The following is a 27,183-nucleotide window of genomic DNA, read 5'->3' as shown; positions in this document are numbered from 1 at the left end:
TATTATATTCTTATATATTTTTATTATATTGCTGCATTTGCTGCTTAAAGTGCCTTAGATTTAGTGTTACTTATTTATCTACTTTATATTTCATTTGTATTCTGTGGCATTCATGTGGATGGCACAGTAAGAATTTCATTGTACAGGGAAACACATTTCCTAACTGTGCATATGACAAATGACTAACTGTCTCAATATGTGAAATTGTTGGAAAACCTTCAGACATGACAAGTAAAATGCCATCATAAACTGGTAGACCTGTGGTTGGACAGTATGGAAGTTCTCTGTTGTTAGCATCAGCGTCCACAGCATCTCCCTCCACTTCTACCCTGGTGCTGCTCATACCGGGCCTCATGACTTGGAAACATGATTTGGTGGCTAATCCAATTCTGAACAACTGCCCTATCAGCACAATCACAGGAGTTTATAATATCAGTTTAGACTCCTCTCTACTGGGAAATATCCTGCCTCTCCTCTCTTAATGTGGCTTGTTTGATCTCGTCGCATTAACAGCATCACCATAAAACCAAATACATGAAGAATGAGTCTGCCCAGTAAATAATTAGCAAAGACAGCCTGAACACCCCACACATTTCGTCCAACTTGGACAAATCGTGATGCTACTGTAAGCCTCATTACGTTCTCTGTTTTCTACCAAGGGCAGCGTGCATTTCTTGGCTGTGTTATTTTGCTCCTGTCAGAATGCTATAATAGCTTTCCAGAAGTCATTTTTGTGTCACCATCCTCATCCAGCTTCCCTTGGGTATTCTGTGTTCTCCATTGTGTGTGGATGGCTGCTCCCTTGCTGGAGAGTGATTGACATTGTTTGTCTGTTTGGCGAGGAGCCTGACATTTCTAAAAGTCACAGCTCACATTAAGGCTGAGCCAAACCTGTGTGTATGTGTGTGTGTGTGTGTGTGTGTGTGTGTGTGTGTGTGTGTGTGTGTGTGTGTGTGTGTGTGTGTGTGTGTGTGTGTGTGTGTGTGTGTGTGTGTGTGTGGAGAAGAATTGGTGACTATTTGCAGTGCATGCACAATATGGATGTGCAATAAAACTTTAATCCAATATTTAATCTCATAAACTCTGAGTACAGGCAGCCTCAGATATTTGTTTTCACTTTCTGAAATATATTAAATATATTTTTGAAATTCTTTAAATATATGTTTAGCATTCATAATTTAGAATATTTTGTCAGTACCACATTTGCTCTGATGCAGCTGTGCAGCCATAAAGCAAATCAATAAAGCAAAGAGCAAACATTTTTATTCAGTAAAATCTGCATCAGACCTAGAGTGCTGATGATCTCGAGGTATTTCCACATGTTCAGATGAGCTCCCTGGAGCAGTTCCCTGAGGCCTTGACAGTAAAACTCTCAGAATTGTGTTTAATGTTTCTGCATCTCTTCCTGTTCTGAGGGAACTGGAGATGCAATGAGAAACAGATGACTACCCCACTGCTCTGTTTGTCTTTGGTTTCCCCATCATTTTCACAGAGCTTGTCAACAAACATGCCTGTAAATGGGTTTGCTCATAAAAGAAACACAGTGGCTGGATGAGGAGAATCAGCGGTAGGCTTTAACTGTGTGTGTCTGTGTATGTGCGTGTAAGCCAGTGACTGCTATTTGCATATTCTCCTTCGGTCTCACAAAAGTATTACAAAACATGCTATTGTTTTCAAATGCCAACAAAACCAAGCCAAGAACTAATGTTCGCAGAGGATTAGAGGCAAACCCAAATTCTTCAATGTTTACACACTAAATATGACAAAAATAGGTTCCCTGAGACGTCACACGGCTTCGTTTAATCTGAATTTTTCCATTTGAAATGGAGATTGTGGAAGGAAGTTTTTTGTTTTGTGCCATTAACGTGAAGCAAAAAAAAAAAAAAAACAAAAACAAAAAAGCCATAAAAATCAAGAGAGTATAATGAGGTGTTTAGATGAATTAACATTTCCCTAGAAGGTGTTTATCTGACTCAGGCTTTGTTAGTGTCTAGTTACACAGTGCTGCACCCACGCTCCAGCAGATTTATGTACGGACAAAAAACAAAAACGCTTTGGAGTCAGCCAGAGGTGCACTTATCCAATATCTTCCCTTACATCCTTGTCAGGTGCTGCAGAAAGCATGTTGCAAGAGGGAAATCAGACAAAGTCCATAAATCTTTATAATATTTAAGTCAGAAGATCACAAAGTGGAGATCTACTCTGTGCAATAACAGTAATGGACTGGATCAATACCTGTTATTGGAAAACCCTGTACCTCAGTGGACCTGAAACTGATCAGTTGCACTGTGGACAGAAGAGCTGCCCTCAGCTTCAGTTCCAGAGGATCACTTCTGAATTACAAGTCAACCTTGTTTCACCCCCAGTCAGCAGTGAACATAAAAACACAACAATATAAAGATGCACCATACTTACGTAGATGTCTTCACTTCCTCTGAAGTGTCTCTACTTTTTGATTTCTTAAAAGAAACGCTGCATCGTATTTCACATCACCGTATGGTAAGAGTTTCAGCACAGCTTCTGTGTCTCCAGATGTCTCAGAATTTCAAAGACATCAGGTAACACCACCATCAACACATTTTAGTTTAATCCCCTTGACATCTAAGTTCACTCTTATTTCCCTTTATAGCTTCTCTAATTCACATTTTTGTATTGACAGTGGAAAAAAGACTATGTATAATGTATACTGTTAGAATTATCACACAACTCTGCAGTTCCCCTCTGCTCAACAGAGCTGTGAAGCATCTTCCAGCTCATTCTTTTGAGGTTTGAGTCTAGGACATTAGTCTTTTGGTTTGCTCTCACCAGTGTTGTTTCCAGAAGCAGCTTCGGCCAACTGTTGAGCGACGCACTGTATGCTATCTGCCCAGCAACTAAAACAGCATTTATATTTGCTACATCGCTACACAAGTCTAAATGAACGCTCATGTTGCTCCATATCTACTGAATGTGTAAGGTTTGCTAACATTTACTGTAATAACGTAGGATTCACATGCCTGACTGCCAGGAGAAGTGCTCTCTTTGACTTTAATTTTTACTATTTAATGCCTACACATCTAAAGTTTGAGAAGAACATTTCAGCTCAAACACCAGAGCCTGAGAAATGCTTCAATCCTCCAAAAAAACTTAATATGTGAATGAGAGGGACTTCCTATAAATAAAGATTTTATTGTTGTCATCCTGGTTACTGTGATTAGTGATTCTATTAAGATTCCAAAACCAACTCCTGCCCCCATTACACAAGGAAAGATGCATAATTCAAAACCATCTTGAGCACAGAGAAACAGACTGCAGACCTACAACATGATGAATAACAAAGAGGAGTCTGCTGCTCCTCCATTCCCTTTATCACTGAGAGAAATCAGTGTAGGAGCTAAACCTGTGGTCAGACAGCCCTGGTCACAGCTCCCATCAGCAACAAACAAGCTATCTTACTTTCTCTTTATAATGTGCTAATGAAGACTGATGCTTTTTTGGTTTCTCCCGACCCTGCTGCAGTAATGAAAAGTTGGTTGTTGTCAGACTGTGAGAAGAATCTGAAACAGCTGTGTTTATGCCCAGCAGTTGTTACAGTAAATTCTGTTCAGCATCAGGGAACTGTTATTCCTACACACACTAACTGGACAGATATAGTATGGTTGATATTTTGTCTCATTACAGTATAAATTCTGAGGGCCATGTGTGACCACAGGAGTTGTCATGATTTATGAGAGGTTTGCAAAGACACAGGGTAAAGGCTGTGACATGAGGATATACCGGGGCTATTGTAAGATCACGGGCAAATTTCAGTTCAATTCACTGACACCTGATCAGCCTATGAGGTTTATGGAGGAATCAGATTCTGCTCATATAAAGTATACCCCCACTCCTCTTTTCCATCCCCCATCCTCCTCCTACCACCCACATCACCACGCATGTTTCCCCCTATTTGAATGGGGGCGCTGGAGCCGTCTGCCTGTCACCGCTTGCCTCTTTGTTCAAACTGATTTTGCTTCTGTCCCTCAGTGTAGCTGCTGGCGAGGAGGTGGACGGAGGGAGCACCTTGTTGTGTGCGTGTGTGCGCGCGCGCATCCATTCCGATATCTGTGTGTGAGGATGAACGGCGCACAGGCTGCTGCTCAGTGAGGAGAGGATACTGCTGAAGAAGCAGTGAAAAGTCCAAGACGAGGAGCGCTTGTGCACACGCTCACCGCCAGTCCATTCGGTCCCTGCGAAGCGCCGTTTCACCCTTGCTTCGTCGTTTGCCGTCTTTGCACCCTCTGGGAGCTTTGGAGAACACATGCACTGAAGCGCAAGGCTATCCGCGCACATTCCGGAGGACTGCACCACCGAGACACATCTCGTTTTGTCAGATAAGGTAGGAGTGATAGCACGAAAAATAATTTGCCTCGCAAGCATGTTTTTTATTTTATTATATCAGTTATTTGGTCAGTGTGTTGTATCAAGTCGCCGGGTGGCAGGAGGCGCCTGAGACCGCTCAGCTGCGGGAAGACAGGTTAAAGTGGATGAATGTTGGGTTAAAATAAAAACGCACTTTTGTTAAACTGAAGCAAAAACAGGGCAGGTCATTGCAAAGGAATCTTACTAGTTATATGTATATCTAATAAATCTAAATAGACCTTGCCTTTCCCCTCTCACGACCACAGCGTCAGCTTCACACAAATCGCTCCCGTTTGGGATATCTTTAATTATTTACAGGTCAGAGCTTTTAATATTGGTCTATATTTACGATCCATGTAGGAGCATGCATAAATCATCAACTCACCAAGTAACCTTGTTAATGTGTGGTTTACATGGTTTCATCTCACCATAGCTTGTCTTCACATTAGAGGAACTTTATTCTTTGGTTCACATTTTCCTCCTTCACAGATGCCAAAATTAAAAGAAATCCGAGGGGGAGGATACCTTCTGCTGAGTGATGCGATTGTAGAAGCAGGTCTAAACACTTGAATAGGTGAAATGTATTATGTAAATCAGTTGCTTGGTGAACGAATTACGTGTGTTGAATAACTGCCAAAATCGGATCCACCTCCAGAGCTGTCAGCTGGGCCTGGCATCAGAGAAATCTAATCATTTTGTGAGCAGTGTGTCAGTCACACAGAATTATATCTTTACATTACAGCACCTCATGCCTTGGAAAATTAACTTTGCTTTGGAGCTGAAATTCAAAAAAAAAGATGGCAAAATGAATGACTGCCTGTTTGCAAGCTGGTGTACAGGCCTTTGATGGTCTTATACTGATGGCTGTCTGCTCTGTAAATAAACACTGGCCTGTCAAATCATAGTGAAAGAGGAGAACAGTTTGGGTCACCTTGACAAATGAGCTGTATTGTCTGAGTATATGAGCCCCTGCAGCCCAGTAAGGTCTATTCTGTTTCTGCTCAGCCACTCTAATCTGGAGGAGTCCAAGTCTTTTCTTCCTTGGCCTTGTTAGTGTGCCTACCACCAGCTTTGTTAGTGCCATAAGACAGGATGAGGTTAACTAGGCAACGCCACGTTAGATGAGCCCGAGCTGAAGAAATGCATATGAATGAGAGATAACAGAGAAGTAGTGTCTGTGGTATGAGGGGAGAGGAGAGTATGAGGACTGATGTTAGGAGACCCAACTGAAAGTTTACTGCATGCATTTTTCACCATGTCTGCCGTGTGTGTTTGAAAGGTTGTGTGGGCATCCACGACTCCCGGCAAAGCATACAGAAGTTGAGTGTATGTTTGAGTTCATCGGTGTATGTAGAAGACTGCACTCATATGAACAGAGGGATCACAGAGTGCTGTAGAGAAGAGAAGGGTCTAAAATAGAGTACGAGCTCAGCTCAGCTGCATCTTTGTCTGTTACTGCACTCAACCTTAGTGTTGTTTGTCACGTCTGGCTGTGAGCTGTGTGCAATTCAAGGAGTCACTCTGCATCAGTGAAAGATGAAAAAAGAAGTCGTGAAATGCTTTTAAATTGATTAAACACAAGAAAGCTGAAAGGATTTGTCAGTGACTCTGTTAGTTGACCAAAACATGATTGACAACAAATCTAAATCATTGTTCAAGCAAAAATGCCAGAAGTACTTTAAATCAAGCCTCTAAATTGTGAGGACTTGTTGCCTTTCTTTATCTGATGTGATAGGAAACTTGATAGGTTTAGCAATTTGATAACGTTTGTCAGCATTGTCTAGCATTTTAATACACAACAGATTGATAGAAAATTAATCAGCAGCTGTTTTGATTGTTGACTAATAGCTTTTCAAATGTGAAGATTTGTTGTTTTTCTGTGTTGTGTAAGTTTAGTAACTTTAGGTTTTGGACTGTTGATTGAACAACAACAGCACAAAAATATAAAACAAAAGACTGTAAGACCTCTCCTTGGTTTTGATAAATTGTGCTCAGCCTTAAAAAACCTATTTTGTGACATTTTACTCTACATACTAATTTACAGATTAGCCAGCCTGAAAACGTAGTAGTTTTTTAAATGAAATGAATCAGAGGAGACATTATAGCCCTGCTGGACATAAATGTGTACTTTTCCTTCCAGTTTACTGCTATGAATTTGCACATTCATAGATTTCAGGAGCCTTGCTGTTGGTGTATTCTCTGTGGAAGCCAAATCTCAGTCAGGGTTTCCTATTGTTCTCTGTGGTATGAAAGTGCACACTCTAATATGTCACTTGGGTAATTATGGGGTATATTCCCACCTAATACAGCCTTAATAGCTAACACAATGGTGCTATATAAATGCAAATCAGTAACGGTGCTCGCTTGTAGCAGAGTAGGTATGATAAAATAAAAATAAGCTTCACCTGTGAGACAGCTGCAAGATTGTTGCTTTATGGTGATGTTGCCATGAAAATGTGTTGATTTTTGTTGCAGTCAGAAGGGGAGCATTGTATTGCAGCAAATGTATGAGGCTTCCTTTTTGTAGTCTTTGTTTTATTTTATCCTAAAAGTACTTCATATACAGCTGATCTACCGGTGGGCTAGATGGCAAACTAAGATTAAAATGGGAATTTTATGATGTCTCTGAACTTTGCGGTCAGTTTACAGCCAGAATATGAATGTGCTTTAGACCTAACAACACTTCACTGTGACTGTACAGTAGCAAGAGTTGTTCACCTTTTCAGCACTGGACAGCTCCCAAATCTCAGAGCCCAGTGATCCTAATATGAACATTTGTCAAACAGAAAAACAGTTTGTGTTTTGAGCTGCTAGGTTTGGACATAATGGCAAACTCTGTCTCCTGGGAATATTGAAACCTTCTTCCAGTGTGAGTCCCCAGCTGCCAAAACCCAAACCGATTGGACAAACCAATCCATCAGTCAACTTCAGTCTTTAGCCTGGGAGGGGCTAACGCAGCCCACCAGGCCAATCATTACAAGCAAAGAAGAGACCACAGCTGAACAGCTCAGCCAAACAAAGAGAAAGGCCCCCCTTTTGTTTTTGACCAGGGGCTCTCCTTTAAGCTAGTGACTGGTGGAAGACAAATGTTTAGGCTTAAATTTGAATAAGAAGGTTCTTCAAGGCTCCATCAAAGTTTTACCAGCTGCTGCAATGCAGAGATTTGAATCATTACTGGTTTTTAAAAGCGATAGATAATAGTCAGTGCAGTTGCGTCAGTGTATTAGTATTTCATTGTCTGATATCCCACTGTTTTAGGAATGAGGAGGAAGCATCTGGCTCTCCAGGCACTGGTGATAAACACTTGAAGGACAGAGCTCTCCTGCTTCACCTAGTTGATATTGCACAAACTCAGCACAACATTAAAGACAGGGCATTCTTGGATGACATCCCACCACCATGTTGGTGTCTGTTATTCCACTTCATTTCACAGTTACTTGTTTTTCTGATCACCTTTTGCTGTGGATGATGATACAACCTTTATGGTGGTAAAGTGGGAGGGTTTGTGAAGCTATTGATTTAATATACTCAAGATGATAGCTGATTCTCATGCACCTGGTCCTTTACTGGTTTGGTTACCAAGAGTCAGCCCCTTAACCTTCACCTTTGACCTCTGGTTTCTTTTAGCCACATCTGGTGTAGTGGCCACTTAGCATGCTAAACTCCCCTACATATTATTAGACCTCTGACCCTAAAATCATCACCCCCTCAATACAGTAGGTATCCAAGAAGAAATCCATCTGTTTCTGACCTTCCTGTAGAGCTATTACTGTAAGGCAAACTCCAACGCTCCCTCAATACTGCTACTTGCTCAAACATTTTACTTGCAATACATTTGTACCTCATAGTTTCAGTGGAATTGATTCTTTAAAGCTGCTCTAATCAACATTTTCATAGGAACCATAAAATAAATCAGGGTATTTAATGTGAAAAGAATCATTCATGGTGATAAACTCATAGAGCAATATCATCCAACTCTACATTTCTCTAGAGAGCTTTTTAGTGCCTTTCAGCTCAATGTTTTAGTATTCAAACATGAAATTTTACAGCTTTTTGGCAAAAAAAGAAAAAAAATCTATTAGGTGTCCAGAAAAAGACCCAGTCTGGCCCGAGTGTGCAGTATGTTTTGGAAGCTTATGCTGCTTTCATGGGATGCTGTCAGCTGCTAGTCACAAGCTGAGGCTAGCAGCCCAGTTGAGGCCCTAAGCTCCATCTGAGGTTCTCCTCCCACCTTAACAAAGGTGATGTGCCTTGTTGGGGCTCATGTTTGCTCAACTGGACTCTAGTACAGTTGGTGTCATCTACTGCCTTCAGCACCTGGTCATGGCTACACCTGGACTCACCTCTTTCAAGATTTCAGGCAACAGCTCCAAATGTGGTCCAAGATTGCTAGGCAGCGTGGGCATGGCGGGGTATTGGCTAGACCCAGTAATTCACTGGGCTCTGAAGGATCAGAAACTTGACCCTAGCTGGTTCACACTTCCAAAGTTCTGCCCAGGTGATCTTAGGAGCAGCTGTATCATCCCAATTAGTCCAAGCTCCCCCTGCTTGCACATAACCACTGTCCTGCAACGCTCCTTTTCAACCTCTGCACAAATCTCTCTCTGGTTCGGCTGATGTGCCTTTCGCCCCCCCGGGCTTTGTCGTAGCAAGGTCCTCTGTATGAAGTGGACAATAAACATCAAAATGGTCAATTTACAGTAAATCAAAATTATGACATAAATAATTACAAAGAACAAATTCCAGTGACTATTTACAATTTACAACCTACTATTTACTTACTACTTCACAATTTTACAGAAAACATATTAACTTGATTTGCTATAGTCCTTAAAGTCAAATAAGAACATTTGTCTTCCTTAAGGAAACGGTTTGCTGGTAACAAATGAACAAATATCAGTGTGATTTTATCCTTTTTGATGCCTTACAGAAATAAGCAATGACTGATTACACTAAGACTGCTGTCTGGTTTTTATTTCCTCTAAAAGCTATGTCACAATCTTCTGTTCATGCACACCTATGCACAAACCTACAAAAAGCAGCTAATCAAATGCTTTTACATTGATTTTTTTTGTTGGAGGCTAACATACTCATAAATCTCACACAGCCAAACCTACACCATTTCAAATGCACACACAACAAAAATACACATATGGTGTTGCCAGAAAGAGGCTGAGAATGAAGTGGAGGGAGAAAATGAGCATCTCTGAGATCATCTGCTGCAGATCTGTTGAGTATAGCTCCCCAGCAGCTTAATAGCTCTACAGGAAGGTCAGAAACAGATGGATTTTATAAGAGCTGTCAGTCTCTCTCAGGTATGCACAAATGCACGCATTAAACATCAGTGTATTTCTTCTTGGATACCTACTGTATTTTCAGTACTGAATAATTAATGTCAATAGAAGGAGAGTTGTAAGTACCTATAACTTGCCTGTATTTACACTTACTACAAAAACAAATTATGACTCAAAGAACTAATCTGTCTGTTTCAAACTAGACTTCCCTGTCAAGGATCCTTCAGTGTGATCCAAATTCCCTTCTCTCCGTGCTTTACTGCACACCCATCTAGTCAAATTCTAGCTTGGCATCTCTTAACCATGTTATCGAGACAGTTTAAATAACCCCTTTCCCCATGCCCAGTGAGATCAATGGTGTCAGCGTGAGAGGATGCACTGTGTGATCTTGAATTGGAGGGACCAGCAGCTTTGCAAAGGGTTTCCATCTGAAGCCCAGGCCAGAGCTGCATGAGTCATTAGTTGCTTCGAGTGTGATTAATCACCACATGAACACACAGAAAACAAAGGCTATCTGTGTGTTTGTGTGCAGGAAGTGAACACCTAACTCAGCTCAGTTCACTCCCTGCAGTATGATTTTTTGTTTATAATTTCTTGAGCAGTACTTCATGTCATTTTTATGGCACTAAATCACCACTGCAACATACCATCACTGTATTTCTTCCTATCTTTACAACTCATTAATGAAAATTGCTTTCCCTCAAGCACAAGGAAGTTCACATTTTGGTAAGGTATTTATTCAGGATGGACTAGCAGCAGCAATTTTGACACAAGCAGCAAATTAAGAAGAATTACTGAGATTCCAGCTTTTTTGAAGAGCTTTCATCTTGGCAGTGTATTATTGTCCTTGCGGTGGTAGAACGACTTTCCTTTCATTCTTCCTTCATCTTCTTCCTTTCCCAGCTCACCATTTTGTCTGTTACTCATTCTTCTGGAGCTGTTGTTATGCTGTTCACTCTGCCGCTCTCTGGCAGTAATAGTTTTGTGAGACATGATTAAAGAAGAGAGGAAGAAGTGGAATCACCTTCTCCCATAAGGTCCCAGTAAAGGGAAACAAGACCTAGAGTTTGAAGGCTTCCTCTAAATTTCTGTGTCAGTACTAATATCCATAGATTTATCACCAGTCTGAGTCTCTCCTCTCAAATGAGCTCATATTTTCAGATATTCATTCTGCTACTATATTCTTGCCCTCATGTTGTTGCACTCAAGGTTTCAGAACTTACTATAGAAATAAGAATAAGTTTATTTCCCAGTGGGAGAAAGAAGAGGTCAAGCTTCTTCTAGCTGTTGAGCAGAAAAGGGAAAATATGATTTATTTTTTCTATGAAATGAAAATTATTGCACATAAATAAAGTATCAAGCCTTTTCAAAACAAATATTACAAATTGTACGTCATGGATTCAACACTGTGCTTATCTTTGTTAACATATGTGCTAATTTGGCTAACACATTTGTTACACCGAGGTTCTGGTGTAGGTAGAGTAATATGTCCAAAGGCAAAGATTATATAATTACCTAAATGCCTTGGTTATGTTACAAAAAGGCCTGATATATCAAGGCAGTAGCTTTATCAGAGATTAGGTGTTATTCTGTTTACATTCCAGCAGCCAAACATGTTATCTGATAGGGCCAGATTTCCAAAACTCATTCATATCTTCATCTTCTCTTAAATGAATCTTGAAATCTTTGAATCTATCCTCTATGTTGCTGTCCAAGTATGTTTATATAACATCCAACAGATTTTTTTTTTTTTTTTTAAGGATGCTCATTTTTTTTTCCTAGAACATGTATTGTTATCATGCTAAATGCTAGCCATCAAATGCATAATTATGGTCCTCCTTATCTAAAATGGAAATTTTCATCCAGTTAACTAGCTAGCCAATAAAACCAACAGCTCACTGACTGGGCTCATTGTTTCAAAAATGACTAAGAATTTTTAGTGGTAAATGTGACCCCATAACTGTAAATCTGTGTGTCATGCTAAAATGGAAAGCTTGACAGGCACTGCAACCATAAGTTCGATACAGTCCTTTTTTTGTCTTGCAATAAAGGGTTTAAACTTAAACAGGTCGCGTGCCAGTCTTTGTGCTTGTCTCATGATGTGTGTGTGCTGTAGTGTGTGAAGTGCCTGTATGTTCGTATGTATGTTTTCTGCACACAAATGCTGAATGTGAGATTTAGTGACTTACCCTGTGCATTGGCTAGGGTTTAATGTGGGGTTTACAGTAGCTGTGTGTATGTAGGTGTGTGTGTGTGTGTGTGTGTGCGTGTGTCATGAATAAAAGTGGTACTCAACCTGACCTGATTAAGGAAATCTTTGCAGTTTGTGAGCACACACACTTCATTGTAAGCATCAAGCTGTCATGCTGTGCACACAGACATGATTTAGCTCACAACCACAACAGCGGCTGACATGACATGTTCCACATTATTCATGTTTTTCTTTTTTCCCACCAACTGCAGAACTTAAAGGAGATTTGGGTCGAGAGGCTTGTCTTGCCTGCGTCACGATGATCATGAGGCTGGTTGGTCTCCTGCTTCAACAGATTGATGGCTTAGTGCTGAGCGATAATGTAGGTCTGCCAGCCTTGTCTGTTAGCTCTTTTTGGACCTCTGTCGCGCCGCTCGCTGGCTCTTGCAGTGAGCTGAGAATGTGTGCTATTCAGAAAACATCGTGAAAATGTGTCGGATGGACATTCACATTGAAGATCACTGAAGCATTTGAGAGACTTCTGGCTCTCTTTTCCTCAGGACACAACTGTGCTTGTGAAAGTGAAGAGGGGCTTTTTAGAGGGAGGCGTTCACAACATCTGATGTCTCATCCCGAACAAAAGGTGGTACTGGTTAGTATGCTGCTGGTGTGACTGGATGGCTGGTGCTGTGTATGTTCTAAAGCCCCTCTGAACAAACTAGAATGGCTGCTGTCAATAGGCGCTAAGTGCTGTGTAGTATGTTGTATAGTATCCATAGAGATGTCCGCAGGCCGGACTCTATTTTCTGTTTCAGCTGAGAACGTCAGGCAAAGGCTCTCAGATACAGCACTCTCTAATGCTGTCCAGTTGCAAGACTGAGCAAACCTCATGACCCTCTCCTAGCCTTTAGAAATATCTTGTCAGCCACTCAACTGGCCCAGCCAGTGTTTCAGGCCTTCAACATGCAGAGACCAACAGCTCGACCCCAATCTGTCACAGCCCATCACAATGCCCCAACCCACCTTTAGAGATTAGATGCCTCAGTGTGTGGCACAGTGGGTGCTCACTCTCATCAAAATCCCCTTTTTCAAATGTTCATGACCAACTTGGTGGCCTGCTATTAAAAATTGCTCAACAAATGTTTGATCACAGTATAATTTGTCACTGAATGCTTTAATATGTGAAAGGAATGTTTTTCATGGCCTCACATGCTCTAATCTGATTCAGCTGAAGGTTGTACTGAGCTTTCCTATGGTCAGAGAAGAGAGCCACCATTATTGCTTCAGTTTATAAAGACTTGAACTGGTGTTGCATAATCCTCTTTCTGAGCAACACCGATGTCACTGGCATGAGTTGCTGCTACCTTGGTGTGAGGTCATTCGCACTGGATTAATTATTTATTTTATGCTAATAAAATCAAGAAAGTTCAAACATTGTTTAACCAATTACTGCTCAAATAGTTTTAAATTCTTCTGCTGGTCAGCTAGTAAGTCTCTGTTGGTAATGTCTGTGTGCCATTGGACTATTTATTTATTTTGTCCCCAAGGGCAGGAATGATTTAGAATAATCTGTGTCACTTAACTCCCCTTAAAATCAGCATTACTGTGTAAAACAACACTGTTTTCTTCAGCTGCAGCATGCTGCCATCCTCATCTCCATTTCATACCAGTATGGGGCAATAAAGCCCTGTCTCAGGCATCTTTCCATTGAGTTGAGAAGCCCTGGGCCTCGAGCCAAATCCTCTGGCAAACTCAGCAGTTCATTTCTATTGTGTGGTAGGATTTCTCTAAGTTGTGCAGTAGGAATGCACCAGAATCTCTTTGTCACTGCAGTGTACTAAAAGTTAATCCAGTTTTATACGGCTGAGAATAAGAAAAAGACACAGTGGGATTCGCTCCAGTTTTCTTCATTAGATTTATTACTTTTATTTCAGATCGGTGTTGGATACCAACATGTGTATTACAGGCAGCTGCAGCCCAGGTGGGAGAATGTGTGAAAAATCTGAGTCACTGCAGACAAAGGCCTCTGCCAAATGACTGTAATATATCCAGTAGTGCATCCTCCCATTTCTGATGGGTTCAGAGGTCACCTTGTCTCATTGTCTCACTCCAGTGACAGTAGATTACAGCTTGTCACACACATAGTGGTCTGCTCACTGTCTGGAAGACACTGAATACAGGCTCCAGTGAACTGTGTCTGGATCCTTAAGTGTCCTTACAGATGTAGTGTTATTTATTTGTTATTATATTATAACACCAATAAATAACGTGAATGTGATGCAGTATCTGGCCCTGTCATTTGCCTCAGATTGGGTTTTCAATGATGAATAGTGTTCAAGGCCATTTTGGGACATCTGGTGTATTTTATACAGGACGGGGGAGTGGATATAATGGGAGAGCTAATGGTCAGAGTGCAGGGAAGCAACAACAATAAATGAGAAAATTCTGCACTTTCAAAAACTTGTGAAGGTCACCATTAGTTTTTGTGTCAGTAATATTTTTTGGTGCTGCTTTAACACCTGTGTCTACTTCCCACAAATACTGATTACCTCAACTTGTAAAACTTGTTGTCATAAAGATGAGTGACATGCACCTGAGTGTGTGTGAACATTAGCAGTAGGGTTAGAAGATGGCAGGACTAACAATGCATTTCACTTCGATCGGGTGAAAAGCCCATGTCTCAGATTTTTTTGGCTTTTACCTTCAAAAGACGCCTTTGTTTTCTACCAGAGCTGCCACAGAGTTTATAACCCAACCAGCTGCCAAGTTTCTGACAGGCACACACAGGAGCAGGTGGCTTTTAGTTCAAACATGAAAATTTGTAAACAGTTTTAGAAATTTGGACTGCATTAGATAACGCTGTTATCTAAAGCACTGTACAATTCACCTCTCATTCACTTTATGCTAAACTTTACCTTGATGTGTTTTCTCTTAATTCTGTCTCAAACATGTCTTACTGCTCTCTTCTCTGTGTTCCTTCCTCTCAGGTCCAGGATGGTGCTCACACAGTGTGCTGCTCAGCAGCAGATCATCTTTTCTCTGATGCTGTTGTTCTCTTTAGGCCTGGGTGAGTTCTCCGTCTTTGTTTCCTTCAACCACTTCACCTCCAGTGGCCTCAGAAACTAATCAGGAATTTCAGACACAAAGAAACTGTAATAACAGGTAACAGAAAGAAGATGGAGGGATAGGATAAGGGGAAGAGGAAGAAAGGTGAAAGGAAGAAATAGTTGCCAAATATTGTTTTTCTGTAGACACATATACGAGACAGGTTTGCACTAATTTGCATTTTGTAAGTGAAAGTTGCTCAGGATGTTTGCAGACATGTGCTGAGGGACTGAACTGGAACATCTCCAGAGCCATTTATGCAAGTTTAGTCGACCATCTGTTCCATTACAGCAGAAAATTCACAATTATGGAACAAAAAGAGAAAACATCTCGAGCCACAAGTCTCTGGTGAATAGTATAGCAAGTTTAAGATCCCACACACAGCCTGCTGACTGCCTGCAGCAATGATAAGTTTCTCTCCTTAATTACTTTTGCTGTGTTTGGCATGGACAGTGGTAGCTGGTCACCCTGGACTTTTATTAAAAACAGAAACTGCATCACTCATTTCCAAAATTAAACCATTGCTTTATCAGTCATTACACTCTGACAGAAGAAAATTAAGTTTAGTCATGTTTTTATTTGTTTATTATTGCATAATTCAGGATCCAAAAGTGAAGGTAGGATCTCCTAGCATTCAAAAATCAGGATTGTAAACTACTGCGACTCCTAAAAACAAGGACAAAACAACATTTTTATGTTTGAAGCTGCTGCAAAACCTGTTAACAATATTTATTTTTTGAATGGTTTCATTTCTGAGTTAGTACGTTTATCATCATACAATGTTCCTTAAGCATTGAAAAAAAACCACAACATACCAAACAGACACGTGTGCATGGAGTTTGCTCTGTGAGTTCTGATGTTGGACAGCTTCAGTTTGTTAACAAGAATAAAACTGAGATTTCTGTGTGGGGTTTCAGTTTTGAGCTCGGCAGCTCTGCTAGTGTCTGCTATTGATTTTCTTTGCATTTAGGAGTTGATGAGGATTACCTGAACTTTTAAAGGATCAGACTGGTCATTTCTATATTAACAGTATTTTCAACACCCCCCATACAGAGACTAAAACCGACAATGATTTGCCTCTGCTCACCGTCAGTGTCTGTCAATCCTAGATTTGTCTATGCCATAGACCTCCATTGTCATTCAATAATGATTAAAAACACCTTAGCAAAACACACTGCTGCACTTAGTGACATGTTTCCTTACTGCAAAACGTAAGACCCTGACATTTGTTAAGAATATCCAGAGATCTTGTGCATGTGCCCTTGACTCTTGCCTACTTCAGACACTGTAAAATTTGTGGTTGTTCTGAGCCTTTGGGGCAGCATTTTAAAAAATATTAGGCTATTGTGTTTTGTAATGAGGAAACTTGTCAACCACTGATGTGTATAATTGTTTTTGAACAACAATGGAGGCAAGTGGTACAGACAAATAACTAATCCAGTTCTGACAGATTGACAGACATTAACCATGAGTAGAGGCAAATCACTGTCGGCTTTAGTCTCTGTGGGGAGTGTTAATATAAAAAATGACTGGCCTTATCCTGGCCTTAAACAATATAGCGTTACATTCCTATCCTCGTAAATGGGACTGTATCTCAGCCATTTTTCTTAAAGGAATAGACTGTCCATATAAGAAATACACTTCTAGGCTTCCATGCTGGGAGTTAGTTAACGCTCATGACTGTAAGCGGCCAGTTAGCATAAAGACTGGAAACAATAGGCTGTTGAACTCCTAGCCAAGAAACAGTCCAGCATAAAACCACAGCCTGCAATTTTTACACTTCAATTTTTTTATGAGATCTTAATTGGTGAATTTTAGAAGTGCTGGTAGATAGAATTTGTCACCTTTAAACAGAGCCAGTCTAGCTGTGTCCCTCTTTTTCTAGACTTTGTGCTAAGCTAAGCTGCCCAGACTCTGGCTGTAGCTTCATGGTTACAGACAGTGATATTAATCTTCTGATCAGCAAGAAATCACGACAGCATAGTTCCACAAATGTCAAATTACTTCATAAAAATATGACAGCTGAACTCTGTTTAGCTGTATGCGTTTGTCCTCTGATACTGACAATCAGCCTAGGATACGTGCCCTTATCCCTAAAGCATGCTGGGATAGAATCCAGCCCTGTGTGACCCTAAACAAAATAAGTGGGTATAGAATGACTGCAAAATCGAACTTAGTGTCCACTTACTTGCTTCTTTTTTTTTAGAGCTTTGAGCCATATAACAGAGGAAACAATATTGATTATTTTCACAAGAAAAATTATTTGTTTTGTCTGTGCCTTCAACAAGTGAGCAAACTGATAAAGCTCCAGAAAATGTTCGTAGGAAGCCCTTGAATTAAGAGTTTTATTAAGTTATTGTTTCCAAGGTCAGCAATGAGCACTTGTGCTTAGCATCTGAAAAATATGTATTTAGTATTTGTCATTATGGCCTTATAGATTTGTGGACTGTAATGTTACCAATGTTCAAAACCAATTAACCAGCACAAGCTTGAGTTTCAGTTTAAGAAACACTGATAGCAGCCTTAAAACCCTGCTTGCAGTTTATCTGTAATCAGAGAGCTCAGTGGTCTCTGGAAGAGGACTGACAGGAATAAGAGATGCCAACTGTTATTGACAGAGAAAGTCCTTTCCTGTCACTTCCAGCTGTCTGTTTCCCGTTTTAGACTGTTCTTCTCTTGTCCCATCTGTCATCGCCATACTACAGGGTACACTTGTCATTTCTCAATTTACACCACTCCCTCTTGCCCTCCATCTCTGTCTTGTCTCTGCTTTTTCATGGTATTTGTGATTTCTGTGATTACGTCTGATTTGGGCGAAGGCAGCGGGGGCGTTCTTCAGCACAGAGAAATGATCTCAGGAGGTTCAGCTTGTGAAAACCTTCCAGTTTAAATGCAGATGGAAATATCTATTGGGGATTAAATTCCACCATGTTATAATCCATATAAGGCTTTTTTTTTCAAACAGTGGTTCTCTTGTTACACTCATATTACCTTTCTTTAAATTGGTGTATTTGACTAACGGTAAAAATTTAAATGGAGAGAGCAAGAAACATACACAAAAATTACCGAGCAAAGTCTTAAAGCGTATTAAAGGTTTTGTATTGCGTCTCTTGCCTTTGTCTCAGTAGGATGACAAGCACTGTAGCAAATTACTGTCCATGTTACTCCTTGGTTTTGTGCACAGAAACACAGAACTTGTTATAGATTAGTAATGAGTATACAGTAGTGTTTTGATCATTGAAGTAAATGAAATTTTATGAAAAAAATACCCCATTAACTCAAGGTTGTTGCAGTAGCTGTTTCTGGAGATTTCACCTGCATCTCAAAATCTTCAGTAGTGGATGTAGTATACCCTGTGGTCACAATAAAAGTTGTGATCTGTGAGCCTCTACGGTCACCGGTCTGTGTTTTTCATTGTACAGGTGTTCCTTTGCTGGAATGATAAAATAAGTTATTCCTTCCTGTGTGGAAATATGAGTGTGAAGTTGCTAATGAATCCCTGAGGCCTTGTTAGAGGACACCTTGGTGAGAACCTACAGTATAGCCTAGACTTTCAATTTTCACTAGCCTTTTCCTTTATAATGTGGCATTTACCTTAATCCATTAGCAGACATGTCCATATCTGTCACAATGTATTCATCTGCTTACTGCTCATTAGAGGATCTTTTTGTGCTTTCCAGTTAGTTTCTGTCTTCTTGTTGTTCCACTCTAGGTGCATCCTCCTCCATAGTAAACATGCGTAGGATCACCCATCCTACAGTAAGAGAAACACTGGCAGGCAAAGCCGTCCTCCCCTGTGTCTTCACCCTCCAGACCATCTCCTCCAGCCAGCCTCCTCACCTTCTGTGGACTCACATCAGGCTCCCAGCAGGAGGACAAGGTGCCCCTCTGGAGCAGACTGTGCTTTCAGCTAAAGGTAAAACAAAATCTGATTTCACTGATGACTGAGATTTGCATAACTCAGTGAAATAACATTTATGCCAGTGCACCCAAAGCTGTACCCAGTATTTTTACATTAAGAGCGGATCAGATGTGTATGGGAAGACGTTATCGCTTGCTGCAGTTCTGCTCAGCTCAGGGTATTTTAAGTAATCAATTTGAAGGCATCACGATGTCAAAGAACTTAACAAGCCGACAACAGCAGCTTCAGGAATTAAAAAGAGGTACATTTTTTCAATAGCAGTTTTCAGCTCTGCTATTAAAGCTCCAAATTTACTTGAGTGGATGGTTTTTAGCAAAGTTCAGTCTCATCAGCAGGTCGCTTTTTTAATGAAAAACTCTAAAAACCAATTGTACACCACTGCCCTCACACAACAGCTATAAATTAACAACTTCCTGGTGCACACAGAGGAGCATTTAGTAACTAACGAGCCAAATATGTATCAAACCAAGCCAAGCTAAAAAGGGTGAACACTGGATTTGTCAGCTGGTCTGAAACATGACTCCACATGAATCTTTCTCCATATCTACTGGATGAGGTTTGTCACACCTGCTGAAGGGGGGATCGCATTGTTCCTGATGCAAAAACACGAAAGTGTTATTGCCAGCTTAATAAAGACTGGATCTGAGGGCCTCTGAAGCAAAGCAATGACAAAGACCTTAAGCTGACAACAGCAACATCTGAAATTAAAATGAGATAAGCCCTCTCATTATGTAGTGATGTTATGCCCAGTCTATCTATCTAGGGTGCCTTAAACCTTATTATGTATCTCTAAAACCTACAGGGTGCCAGCAGACTTTTGTAATGAGGAAACCTCTTTTTCTGTGCCAAAGGTGATGTAATCAAGGTGAATAAGGCTTTCAGTGGCCGCGTCATGCTGCCCGGGTACGCTGCCAATCCTCTGAATGCTACCATGGAGCTCTCCAGTCTCCGAACCAGCGACTCAGGCACTTACCACTGTCAGGTTGTCATGGGCAACGACTACGAGAGAGACACTGTGCCGCTGGTGGTCTCCGGTAAGTGCAACAGCCACTGACGGAGATTTCATTGTGAGGAAAGTTTAGTGCCACAGCTCCACAAAGGAAACACTTGAACTAAGCAGAAATGTCAGCGACACACTAAAGCAGCATTAATACAAAAGGCTTTAAAGCTTCTTCTTGCTTAACAAATCTCTGCTCTTTATTGCATTGTGTGCTTGTCGTGCCTATGTAAGATAAATAATGCCAGCTTTAAAACTGGAGTACTGCCAACCCCTCCTCTGCTTTTTTGTTTAATTAAACATTAATAACATTGATTTGCAATATCAGTATCAAAATGACTTCATTAATGATGCTTTCCATGTCTGTGTTGTTTTTGTTATGTAGTTTTCCACTTGAGTAATTGTGCAATTCCATCAATTCAGGTCTTTGTACTGAATACCAATGATCATTTTTCTGTGTGCTTATCTGTGAAATCTCAGCTGAAACTCACATAGTGTTGGATTGATCTGTTTGTGGCCACAATAACATGTTTATTGATTACATCTCATTGATTTTAAACTTAGCTCTGTTGGTAAATCTCTCAAATAAAAAAGAAGGGAAAAAAGTTTACCTCAGCATCTTTCTCTGTTTCTGTAGGTGTGGTGTTTCATTACCAGGCTCCCAGTGCTCGTTACGTCTTCTCGTTTTCTGACGCACAGCGGGCGTGCCAGGAAAACTCCGCTCAGATCGCCACACCAGCCCAGCTGTGGGCGGCGTACTACGACGGCTTTGCCAGCTGCGCAGCCGGCTGGTTGGATGATCAGACTGTCCGGTGCGAAGATGCTCAGTAACTTCCTTCTGCTTGTCTCACTGTTAGTGCGCGTTGTTGCTCACTAGGCGCAGCTTTGTTTAGCAATAACTAACAATTATTTTTATGATTGATTCATCTGAAGCGGAGCTGAAACAATTAGCTGAATAATCACATGAAAATGAATTTTTCAAGCAGAACTGCCAAAACATTCTCTCATACCTGCTCCCCTGCTCTGAGGATCTGCTGCTTATCCTCAGAGAAGACATCGACATTGGGAAATTGTGTGTTTTTGCACAATAGATCAAATGATTTGAATTAGCAGATGAACTGATACTAAAAATAATAATTAGCTGCAACACTAATTATGAAAATGATGCAGAAACATACTGAAAAATGTCCGTTGCAGTTTTGGAGAGATCAAGATACTTTTTACTATGAAAGACAAAGAAAACCAGTTAACTTTTTTCCGTTTGTGAAACTGAATCCAGTTAAATTTGGCCCCTTTTATTTTATTTGCTTTCTTGCCAAGAGTCAGGTAAGAGGATTAATTCCATTCTCATTTGCTACATACAGTATGAAGCTACATCCATCAGCTGTTTAGCTTAGCACAAAGGATGGAAACAGAAAGAAACTGCTCATTCATAAAAAAAAATCAATACATGCTGCATTTTTTAACATGCCTGAAAATTCTCTAATCTCTGTTTTGTCTATTCCCTCTCTTCAATTAATATTCACTTGTTAACGATGTTAAATGTGTTTTTATTTATGTAATATATCATTATTGGAGTTTAATTTGTATTGCTTTTATTTATTCTAGAATTTGATCTTAACTGATATTTAAAATCTTGATGATGCTATGTGAGCTGAGATCATGGCCAAACAGGCAAATGTCCATAATACATCTGTGGTACTTATTTCCCATGACCCACATATTGTTTTTCTTTTTTCTGCACACTTTATCAGCAAACTCTGATCAATATACTTTTGATCTCACTTGTTGTCTCCACAGTTATTCTGTCCAGCTGCCAGAGCTTGGTTGCTATGGACACAAGGAGTACTCCGCTGGAGTGAGGAATTATGGGAAAAGGGACCCGAAAGAACTGTTTGATGTGTACTGTTTTGCAAAAGAACTGGACGGTACACACACACACACATACACACACACACTTACATAAAACATAACAATCTGTCACAGCTCTTGGCTTTGCACTGACATTTGCTTCATATTCCCCAACAAAGGATAGGTCTGGTAGCGTGCCTTTTTTTGTCTTTTTTGTAGTGTCATTCCAATGAAATACAAAAAAACACCAATGAAGTGATGCTGCTAGTGTGTTGTTTGTGTAGCAAAGCTTGTTTCTCTGTGTCATAGACCTCTATTTTTGCCCATAATCTAAAAAAGCCATCAGGGAGTCACACATGTCCCTTCATTAAAACACTGGCATGTGGTAAATTATGAGCCAAGCCCAAAAACACTGTCCTGCTGTTGAAAATAGCAAATAACAGGAGGTAGGGCAGGTCGATGCCTAAGTGGAGGAAGGGCTGTTTGATCCTAAGCTTCTCCAGTCCACATGCTGAAGTGTCACTGGGCAAGACACTGAAACCCAGGTTGCTCCCAGTGATATCATTGGCCTGCGAATGTTTATGTGGGTGAATGGGTAAAGAGTATTAAAGTGCTCGGAGTATGCTTCAGTGCATAGAAAAGCGCTTTACAAGATTAAGTCTATTTATTAATCCACAGCTAAAAACAGCCTCCAATAAATGCACCATTAACTAATTTTTGTGTAGTGTTTACTAAGAACCACAATGGCTATATGTCTTAGGAAATTATTTAGCTTTTTATTTACTTTATATTTGCTACCTGCTTTTGTAGAATTGTTTTTTTAATATCAATAAACATGCTTGAGGCTAAGTGCCACAGACAAGATGATTACATATCATTAGCCTTATCCTTTAAGCACCAGTACCTTTAGTGTGGTATCATAGTTGTCATAGTTATTTAGTCTGACAGGCATCGTGTCCTGTGTCATGTGCCCCTCCTCCAGGTGAGGTGTTTCACTCCTCAGTCCCTGGCAGGCTGTCGCTGTCTTCAGCCTCAGACCGCTGTGTGTCCCTTGGGGGGCAGCTGGCCACGGTAGGGCAGCTTTATCTGGCCTGGAGAGCCGGCCTAGACAGCTGCGCCCCAGGCTGGCTGTCTGATGGCAGTATCCGCTACCCAGTGACCTGGCCTCGCCCAGACTGCGGAGGGAGCCTGCCGGGAGTCCGCACCATCACACCTAATGGCACCAATGACAATGCCACAGCGCTATATGATGCCTACTGCTACAGAGGTTGTATTGGCATGCTCTTTTTATTTATGGATAAAGCTATCACCAACATAGAGCTAAATCAATATTGATTCTTCAGACAGTAATAAACATGAACAGAGTGAATCTCTTGTGCCATTGTAATTATCTTGAAATGTTATTTCAGTGGCATTAATTGGAATGTATAGATCAAGAATGGCCACAGAAATAATGAATACTACTATCTCATTCATGACAGAAGTGTTGAAGCTTTAAGTGCTGTTTGTATAGTAATAATGAAAAAAGTGCCATTTCCACTGTTGTAGCTATGGCAACACTGGTTTACGATCCACATTATCTATCTCACCGGCATGTATCTGTGAAACCGCTAGATTGACAGAAGCTGTGGGAGAGAGAGAGACAAAGAGCAGACAGGACTGTTGACATTAAATATCAAGATACTCAGTTTTAGTTCAGGCTTTTGTATTGACTGATACAGGATAATTTTATTAAAATTAAAATCCAGGAAAGCTTTGAGACAAATTAAATAGAATTCTTCAGCAACTGCCGCGTGAACAGCAAATCTCTTGTTTCTTAGGTAAAGTGACGAATACGGGCTTCATCTCTCAGATCTACACCTCCCTGTGGAAGCCCTGGAGCTACCTCACAGACTCAAGTGAAGCTGAGCCCACAGGGACAGATAGTCCCGACCTGACTACACAGCAACCCACCACTACCAGAGGTTGTGCGTTTGTCTACAATTAGCAGATCGGTAGAATCACAAACCAGCTGATTAATCAGAGAATAATATACTACACACAGTAAGAATGTATGTTCTCTACACATACATTTGTGCAGGGCCCTCAGACAGCACTGATGTTTCACCTTCCAACTGGACAGGATTAGTTGATCTTGAAGAGGAGGCCAGTCTTCACAGCACTGATGACTGTGAGTTCTGTTATTAATACTAATAAGAAAGACTGCTCTTACTGACCAAAAGATGCAGATTATTATTCAACTGTTTGTCTCCTCAGCCATATCTGCTTGGTCCTCTGAGTCCTCTGGGTCCTATGTGACTGTCCAGCTAATCCCAGGGCAGAGCACCCTGGACTGGGGAGAGCCCCTGGAGCCTGGCCCTGACTCCGAGGAGTTTCTGCGACCCCCAGTTCACCCAACTCCTGCTGACAAGAAGGTTGGTCTGGTTTTGTTATTAGATGTAAAATACTAAAAAAACACAGCATCTCTGAATCCGCTAAGTTTCTGTAGCATGTGCTTATGATTTCAGGTGATCTCAAAGATTGTGAAATCCATCTGGAAGCCTTGGAACTACCTAGTGGGGATGGGAGATGAGGAGGGAACCCAAGCGCCAAGTGGAGAGGAGACAACCGCGGAAAAGACTAATGAAAAACCAAATCCGTCCAGAACGGCATCACCAGGTGCACACATGGGAAAGAGAATCTGTAAATACTAAAAATGGAGGATTGTAGAAGGAGAATAACTGAAGAAAAAAAATAGGAAAATGTGTTAATGTAGTGGTAATGCAAATTTGTTGTAACATATCTGATTATTCTTACATTTCTTTACATACTACAGTACGCACTGAAATTGGAACAGAATGTAACACTGTTATTCTTAATGACAGCATGTGGTCTGAAAATGTTTCTACTGGAACTTGTCTCAGTCTGTGGGGTTTAGAGAAACACCAGATGAGCCACACAGCTGGGTGGTATGCTCCTTGCAATGCATATAAGACCCTGGTGCATATTTTATTACAACAGCACAAAGGTATTAAAGGGAAAAGGCAGCAGAGCAGAGGTCTTGGGCCTTCACTAGCTTGCTGCTGGGTCACTAATGAGCTTTGATTGAGCTCCTTCAGTTAACGAGCTCCAGCTGATGGTGATTAGTGTCCTGAGGCTGGGATTCAGTCTCACATGTGTGTTAACCGTTACTTGTCCATGACCTCTCTGGAGCATGTTACAAGGTCAATTTAATATCACTTTTTATTGAAATGTGTAACACACCACAACTAATTTATTGCTTGTAAGATGAATTAAAACTATGATTAAGCACATTTTAGGCCAGCTCCAATAAAATAAAACAAAACCAAATAAAAATCAATTGCAAACCAATCACTAAAACACTCAGCTTTATATTTGCCATTCATCAGTTGTCTGCAGCTATTTTGATGTTTATTTAACCATAAGGATTTAAAAATCTATTTTTACCAAAGTCAGTAAAACATTTTAAAGTCAAATTTTGTTAAGCAGAAACAGAGAAGGTGTGTTTATTTTCTTGACTGTGACTGTTTTGTAGCTACATTAACTATTGCACATTTAGGGAGATACTGAGAAAAATATCTTCAAATGTCTTTTTTGAGCTAGATGTCCATTATTAACACTGTGTCACAGGCAGCTGGTTTGAAAATAAGGTTTTTTCAAGCATGAACAAAGAAGGATGATGGGGAAAAAGTGAAATCCAGCTCATCAACCTATATTGCACTTTCCTTTTCTCAGCACTCCAGCAGGTTTACACAGGTCTTAATGTGTTGGCAGTGGGTGAAAGTGGTTTTCAAATGGCAGGGATCTTTGTTCGGTGTTTGTTGAAACTGTGTTACAGATTTGTTGATTCAATTCTGAGGCAATCTGTGAGACGGGGGTGGTCTTTAGTTTCAGTGTGTTTGGCTTGAGTGTGTGTGTGTGTTTGCTTGCCTTTGTATTACTTACATCATGAGGACCAAAACCTGTTAACACACTCACACTGTGGGGACTCAGCCATCCTTGTGGGGACCAGAAGCTAGTCCCCACAAGGAAATCACTGAATTTTAGGGTGGCAACAAGGTTTAGGGTTAGGATGAGGTTAGGGTCAGGGTTAGGTGTTAGGCAAGTGGTGGTTATGGTTAAGGTTAGGGTAAGTCTATAGGAAATGAATGTAAGTCAATGTAAAGTCCCCACAAGGAATGAAAACACAGCATGTGTGTGTGTTTGTGTCCAGAGGGGTGTTAGGCCTTCACCCATATGTGTTGTTTGTTTGTTGGTTCCTTAGTGCTGTGTTCCTGAGAGGAATGGCAGGGATGTATGAGTGCTTGCACCTGTTGCAAGCATTGGATTTAAACACTGGATTTGGTTTCTGAAACATCCTGATTTATGCAATTACAGCTTGGATGTTGGCATGAAAGGCCATTAAGGGAATTTACAAGTCTCAAACTGATAATTAACATACTGTAGCTCAGACATGGTATAAACACAGGGTAATATTAGTTTGAAAGGTCACACTTAGATTCATTGTTGAATTTTAGGCTGTTCAAATCATCGACTGTATAAAAGATGGACAAAGTGAGAGCTCCCAGAAGTGAAGCCACTGTGGCGCCATCGCCCCCTGGTGGCTGGTTGCAGTAAAGGCCATAAATCCTGCCTCCTCCATGTTAGTGGATGGGCCAAAATAAAAACTCAAAGTTCAAATCAAATAAATTTTTCCCCAGTGGTGATTTCTGTGGTTTTCAGTAGAATTTTATCGAATTGGTGTGCATACAAGTTTTTCTGGTAAGGTTGCTTTTAATAAGTTATTTGATGATATGATAAATTTGACAGCTCTGATTGGTGGCCTGATGTGTCATTCATCTACTTCCTTAGAATCTGCAGAATCTGATTATAAAATACCAAGATGGCAGCTATTGTTTTTGCAATATCTTGGATTCACTTTTGCATAGTGGAGTGAAGTGATGAAGCATTGTCCATACATATAGAGTTAATGATTCAAATAAACATTTGTTTCTAGTTGGCAAAAAAGTTCATTCCAGCTCACTTATCTGTTGCCTAACTGTAATAAGTTGTGAATAATTTATGCAGCTCCCATAGTTCTCGGTTTTATTTATTCCAGTGACAGTCATGTTTATTGCACTATAGAGGGATATGTACAGCACTGCTCAGACCTTAAATAGTTTTTCTTCATTGCGTCCACAGAGCTTTGCTTGCTGGTGCTGATAATATTAAAGTGTACTAGATGGTGCAGAGGTAGAGAAAAACAGGTGATAGATAGCTCAGACAACTGAGAAGTGTTTGCTTTATCTCCCTCGGCAAAGCTGAGAAAATTTATATGATGACTTTCACTTTGTTTGCCACTCTTGGCTTTGTCTTTTGTACTTTTCTTCTTGTCTGAAAAAGTTGCACTCCTGGCTTTCCTCATTATACTTCTTTTTGTTTGTTTAGTGCCCTCCACAGGTTT

General features: G+C 40.6%; 1 protein-coding gene across 1 annotated transcript in view; it reads left to right on the top strand.

The window, feature by feature from the left end:
* The first annotated feature begins 3,947 nt into the window (after nucleotides 1-3,947).
* Nucleotides 3,948-27,183, top strand: part of LOC109969248 (neurocan core protein-like) — a 42,241-nt gene continuing 19,005 nt past the window's right edge. The window contains exons 1-12 of the mRNA XM_020615974.1: nucleotides 3,948-4,357; nucleotides 14,853-14,932; nucleotides 18,683-18,886; nucleotides 19,744-19,926; nucleotides 20,527-20,701; nucleotides 21,690-21,817; nucleotides 22,723-23,007; nucleotides 23,561-23,704; nucleotides 23,821-23,910; nucleotides 23,997-24,154; nucleotides 24,248-24,398; nucleotides 27,168-27,175. Coding sequence (XP_020471630.1) covers nucleotides 14,860-14,932; nucleotides 18,683-18,886; nucleotides 19,744-19,926; nucleotides 20,527-20,701; nucleotides 21,690-21,817; nucleotides 22,723-23,007; nucleotides 23,561-23,704; nucleotides 23,821-23,910; nucleotides 23,997-24,154; nucleotides 24,248-24,398; nucleotides 27,168-27,175 — 1,599 coding nt within the window. The 5' untranslated portion in view covers nucleotides 3,948-4,357; nucleotides 14,853-14,859. The remainder of the gene's footprint in view (nucleotides 4,358-14,852; nucleotides 14,933-18,682; nucleotides 18,887-19,743; nucleotides 19,927-20,526; nucleotides 20,702-21,689; nucleotides 21,818-22,722; nucleotides 23,008-23,560; nucleotides 23,705-23,820; nucleotides 23,911-23,996; nucleotides 24,155-24,247; nucleotides 24,399-27,167; nucleotides 27,176-27,183) is intronic.

The sequence above is a fragment of the Monopterus albus genome, unplaced genomic scaffold, assembly GCF_001952655.1.
Source record: "Monopterus albus unplaced genomic scaffold, M_albus_1.0 scaffold172.1, whole genome shotgun sequence".
Classification (NCBI taxonomy): Eukaryota; Metazoa; Chordata; class Actinopteri; order Synbranchiformes; family Synbranchidae; genus Monopterus; species Monopterus albus.
The sequence above is the reverse complement of the archived record's forward strand: the minus strand, read 5'-3'. Positions and strand labels throughout refer to the sequence as shown.